At 33.5% G+C, this 6,000-nt stretch overlaps 1 protein-coding gene across 1 annotated transcript; it reads right to left on the minus strand.

Moving 5' to 3' along the window:
• Window positions 1-2,303: 2,303 nt before the first annotated feature.
• LOC133690832 (UV-stimulated scaffold protein A homolog) lies at window positions 2,304-4,848 on the minus strand. Its single transcript, XM_062111102.1, has 2 exons — window positions 4,462-4,848; window positions 2,304-4,341 (listed from the first exon to the last, which is right to left on the minus strand). The coding sequence occupies exons 1-2, from the start codon at window positions 4,642-4,644 to the stop codon at window positions 2,572-2,574; spliced, it is 1,953 nt and encodes a 650-aa protein (XP_061967086.1). The 5' UTR covers window positions 4,645-4,848; the 3' UTR covers window positions 2,304-2,571.
• Between the last annotated feature and the right edge of the window lie 1,152 nt (window positions 4,849-6,000).

Here is a 6,000-nt window from a genome sequence, read left to right on the forward strand (position 1 = left end):
ATATTTAAAATTCAAAAGTGTTAGGTCTGGCTGCAACACCGGATCCAAGAGTGTCGAGTCTGTTGCAACGCCAGACCCAATAATAATATTAATAATAATATTTAACTTCTCTGTACAAATTCTTATATTTTTAATCTTTTAAAAAAACAATGGTTTTTCTTCAATAGTAATAATAATATTTTTAAAAAAATTAATAATAATAATAATAATAATATTTTTTTAATTTTTTTCAAATTTATTAATTATAATACAAATAATAATATTTATAATACAAATAAATATATTTTTAATATAAATAATAATATTTTTAATATTAATACTATTAATTATAATAAAAATAATAATATTTATAACACAAGTAATACTATTTTTATATTAATACTTTTAATTCTAATAAAAAATAATAATATTTTTTATATTAATACTTTTAATTATAATAAAAATAACAATATTTATAATAAAAATAATAATATTTAGAAATCTATGACCCCAGGAACCATAGGTCCTAATGCCTGACCCAAGAGAATTGGATCCTGACGGAGGAATTAGTTTTAAGTCCTGATGTCGGACCAAAGATAATTGGGTCCTGATACGAACCCAAGAGAATCGCCAGACCCATCAGCTTTGGGTACTGACGACGGATCCATTAGCTATGAATATTGACACAGGACTCATTAACCTTCGATTCGAACACCGAACGTGAGAGAATTGGGTCCGGACGCACGACCTATTACCCTTGGATCTTGACGTCGAACCGAAGAGAATTGGGTCATAAAGAAGGACTCATTAGCCTTGGGTCCTGACACCGGACCTAGGAGAATTGGATCCGGATGCAAGACCCATTAGCCTTGGATACCAACACCATACTCGAAAGAATTGGGTCTCGACATCAAACTAAAGAGAATTGGGTTTGGATGCAAGATCCAAGAGAATTGGGTGTCGCACAAGGCCCATCAATCTTGGGTCCTGATGCGGATCTATTAGCCTTAGTTCGAACACAAACATGTTACCTATGGGTTCAGACATCAGACCCAACAACCTTGGGTCCAGACGTCATACCCCAAATCCTTGGGTTAGGCGGAGTTGCATGACCCAAGTGATTTGGATCTGCGTTCCCACACCCAAGTAACTTGGGATAGATGTTCATTTCCAATCTCATTTTTCTTAGGTCTGGAAAAGGATGTCACACCCAAGTTAATAATAAAAATAATAACAACAACAATAATAATAATTGATTTTACCATTAAAATCAAATTTATGTTTTTTTTATAGTAATAATATTTATTTTAATTTTAATAATATTTATAATATTAATAATAAGATTTAACTTATTTGCCCAAATTCTTATATTTCTTAATCTTATAAAAAAATTATGGTTTTTCTTCTATTGTAATAATAATTTTTTAAAAAAATTACTAATTATAATAATAATGATAATAATTCTTAATTTTATCGTTCAAATCAAATCTATTATTGTTTTTCAATATTACTAATATTTTTTACAAATGTATTAATTATTATATTAATTATATCAAAATAATAATATTTATAATAAAAATAATGGTATTTTTAATATTAATACTATTAATTATAATAAAAATCATAATATTTATAACACAAATAATAATATTTTTAATATTAATACTTTTAATTATAATAATAATATTTATAATACAAATAATAATATTAAAATTGTTTGGCTCAAGTTTTTATAGTAATAATTGTTTTTTAAAAAAATAGTAACGATAATAAAAACAACAATAATAATAATTGTTATTATTTGTTTTCTCTGTGGGGTCTGCAAACCCCAGGCGCAAGTCAGAAAAGACCTGGGCATGTGAGTCTGCACCCAGCACATGTTTCTGCAAGTCCAAGCGAGCGGGTTGCAGATCGTAGGCACGCAGGGCTATAGACCCTCGGAGCGCGAGCCTGCAGACCCGCTTGTCTAGGTCAGCAGCAATGCTCGCGGGTCCAATCCTAGCACCCAAAGCATGATAGTCCCAGCGTGAGATGTCTGCAACCCCACTATGCCCTATCAAAATTTATAATGGCTGTTTTTTTTTTTAAATCATCATTTCAATATCAAATGCATCCTAATAAAAAACGCAACCCCACCTTTTTTCTATCGTCTTTACAACTTTTTGTGGTAATAATAGTTTTATCATTATACTGTTTTAATCCACAATAATTTATATTTAGAGAAATAGTTATAGGATACTGAGCTATTTTAATATATTATATAATAATCTCCAATGTTCCAATTCTTCAGTGTTGTCCTGTGATTAAAATATGACACAACAATGTTTGTGCGAAGAGATTAAAAAACATATCATTACAAAATCTTCCCATCAAAGCTTGTAATTACAAAAGTTTTTACAAAAGTACTCGTCTTTCTCCAAAATCACACAATGTGTACAGCAAAATTCTTATGCTTCAACATGCAACTGAAAGTCTGAAACTGCTTGTCCGTCAACATGGATGGCACTATTGGGGCCCATTACCAGCATAAGTATCTTCAGATGCTCGGTACTTTAAGAAAGCGCGACATTCCAACAATGGAATATCCATATTCTACCATTGATTTGGAAAGGCTTCTCTATAATTAGCATCTTCTCCCAGTGTAAGCTGCCTTGTCACTGCATCACTTGCCCTGGTATTCAAAAGTCTCCGAGACAACCTATCTTTGGTGGTTACTTTCTTGTGCAACATTGACGCGAGAGTTTCCATTTTGTTTCTAGCCAACAAACTGTCCCTCCTCGATGCCTCGACATCGTCCCCAATAACTGAAGATCCAGAATTTGGAGCCACTGCAGCATCCCTCAGAACAGCTTGATTATGTTCTCGTATCTTTGCAAGCCTAGCTCGTTGCTGTGAATGTTTGTCCATTTTTCTTTTCCTTGCTTCCTCATTACCTCTGTCCCAAACATTCTTCACAGCTTCTTTGGCTAATTGCTCTACTAAATCAGTCCCTAAATCAAGAGTCACGTCACTAGTTGAAGTGTCCTGGTTGATAGGATTTCCTTCATCGTCACGGGGAATGATGGGTCCGTGAAAGGGGCAAACTCTCAAATCTCTTCTCTGACAGAGTCCACCCTTCCGTAATGGAACTCGACATGGCTGGGTTTCAACTCGGTCTTCTTTGTAAAGAGTTGCCTGAAGGTTCAATTCAGCAATTTTCTTTGCTGGAATAACTGCATCATGGTCCACCCTACCCCAGTGACTTTCAAGCTCAAGGCCCCTGTGGTTGGCTAAAACATCCCTGTTTGAACCCCAGGTGTCCAAAAAAGAGCCCCACTCTATCACTGGAGCTTCAGCCATGAGCTTACTTCGAAGAGAGCTGGAATCAGTTCCACCACCTTCACAACCCGGAGACTCGTCACGTTTCGACTTCTCAGTACTGCATTCAGAAGGTTCATTTTTCACCTCTCCAGAAGTTGATGGCGCAGAAGAGTTTTCAGATCGCTTATTGGGTTCACTAAAATTCCCAAGGCCAGTTGATTCAACCTTACCCTCCTCCCAAAAATCTTCTTCCTCTTCTTTGTCATGCTTTGTAATGTCTGGAAGAACGCAACCTGATTCAACACATTTCTTCTTCATTGATTGAAGGTGATTTCGGATGTCAATGAACTCCTTGAGCATAGAATCTCTTAATCTCAAATCTTCCACTTCAACCCTGATTAGAATAGAGATTCCTTCTTGGACCGAAACCAAATGCTTTGTCACTAAGAGCTTGTACAACTCCCTCAATGCATCGAAAACCACTTTATTCTCACTATTCTCGCAGACCTTCTCCCCCTCTTTCAACGAATCAAGCCGGAGCTGACGCAACTCCAAAGGATGAAACTCTTCAAAATCCTCGTCATCTAAAGCGCCAATCACCACATTCTCCTCTTTATTCTTAACAATCTCTAAACACTCCCCAATCTCATCAACAGTTTCCCGAATTTCCTCCTTCAACGAAGATAAATTCTCCTTCAAAGCCTCAAACTTGTTAACTAGGATCTCTTTCGTCCTCATCTCCCTTTCCCTCCTCTCTTGCTGAACTCGTGCTGCAATGGCCTGAACATTTGGAAACTGAAACCGGAGCGTGTTTTTAAGGTAATCAAAACCTAATCTAATCTGTCTGTAATGAATTCCAAAAGAAGAATTCCATTTCTCCAAGAATTCAATCGCTTTTAAACGCAAAACGGACGCAACTGCCGGTGGAGCAGGAAGCGGATGGTTTCTTCTAAATCCCACGCTTAAACTTAATAGCTTATCTAAATTCTCAACAACTAGAGCTCTAAATAGCTTTGATCGCATAAATAGTTCATCAATTATTAGAAGCGTCAAATACCTAACCTGCAAAATCACAACACATATCTATACATAAATTTACCCTAAATTACACCTTAAAAAAAAACCAAACAAACTGGAATAATTGAATAATGATAAAATAGGATTGTAATGCGAGAAGGAGACCTGGGAGTGGTCGCGTTTCATGAAATCCATTAGGATTTGGGCGGCGAGTCGGAGCTCCGAGTCAGAGTATCGGACAACCGTTTTGATGCCTTTGAGGAGGCGGGGGTCGACGTGGGCCGCCGTTGAATTGGTGGCCTTCTCTATCAACGCCCTCACTTTTCCCGCATCCTCTTCCATCTCCATTAATCCCCGCAGCGAAGTAATCAGGCAAACAGAATTTTGAAAAATTTTACACTTTATATAATCATTAACTACCTCATTTGGTACCTTTGCTTGTTCGGATCAAAATTCGCTCCAAGTCTATATGAGTCGGTCAGTAGTTGATGAAGACCTGTGTCGTCTTGTCAGTTAATTTACATTATTCCCCCCATGTTCTGCCAGAGATTCTACCTGAGTTCTCACATTGAAGATTTATGAAGACCCTTATGGTAAATTCAACGATATAAAATTAATTTAATTAATGAAGATTATTATGGTAACCTTTCCTCTGTTTTATGAAAAAATATTAAGTAAGCCTAGCTCCCCTCATGCATCAAACTACTTAATTTATTACAAATCAGTGAGTCTGTTCAATGCAAATCAGTGAGTTTTTTTTTTCTTTCATACGCATGCATTTTTTTAGCAATGTAAAATATTAAATTACTTTTTTATATTTTTATAGTTAGTTAGTGTTTTAATTTTATTATAAATATATTTTTTCAGGAAAAAATATATTTGTTTATGATAATTTTTAATTTGAATGAAATAAAATCAATATTTTACAATTACACTATCATGATTATAAAAATATTAAGATGACTATTATAAATTATAGTTTTGATTTTTTTTATAAAAAATAGTTGTGATTTTTTTATATGTTTTATAATTCTTTGGTGAAAAAAAAATATTAGTAAAGAAATCGTTAGCTTTAATGGATTGATCATACATTTAGATGTTTTTGTTAGGTTTTAGAAGTTCTTGTTTCATGAATTTTTATTCATGAAAAAGAAAATAGAAATATTCCCATTTGTTTTTGCTAGACTGAAAGAAGGCATGAACTAGCGAATGGACTTAATCTTAAATATAGAAAATAGTTAATCATAAATAAATAAAGAGATAATTTCAATAGTGGAAAGTGGATTTATGCCATAAAAATAGGAAAAACAAATACATCAAATTAATTAAGTTAGATTGACTCTCGTTAATTAATTTAACATGATAAAATAGTATGTGATGATAAACTTAGAAATTGGCGCTACAATAGTAACGGGAGTTTAGGCATTATTATATTCTAATTAAAAATAAAATTCTTGTTTATTATAAAAATATTAACAATAATGACATAAAATTATGGTTTAGCTAATATAATTGGAGGAGAAATTACAAATATTTTCCGCTAAGGTTCCGATATTCTCTTCGCATATTGCAGCAATGTTACCTTGCAAATATTCAATTCTGCACCTCCATGTCTACATCATTTACCTAGTTAAGATTTTCTGTCAGTTTATTTTTTATATTACTAGTTATTTTTTAAAGTATTTTTTATAAAAATATATTAAA

Source organism: Populus nigra, chromosome 4 (assembly GCF_951802175.1).
Source record: "Populus nigra chromosome 4, ddPopNigr1.1, whole genome shotgun sequence".
NCBI classification, from domain to species: domain Eukaryota; kingdom Viridiplantae; phylum Streptophyta; class Magnoliopsida; order Malpighiales; family Salicaceae; genus Populus; species Populus nigra.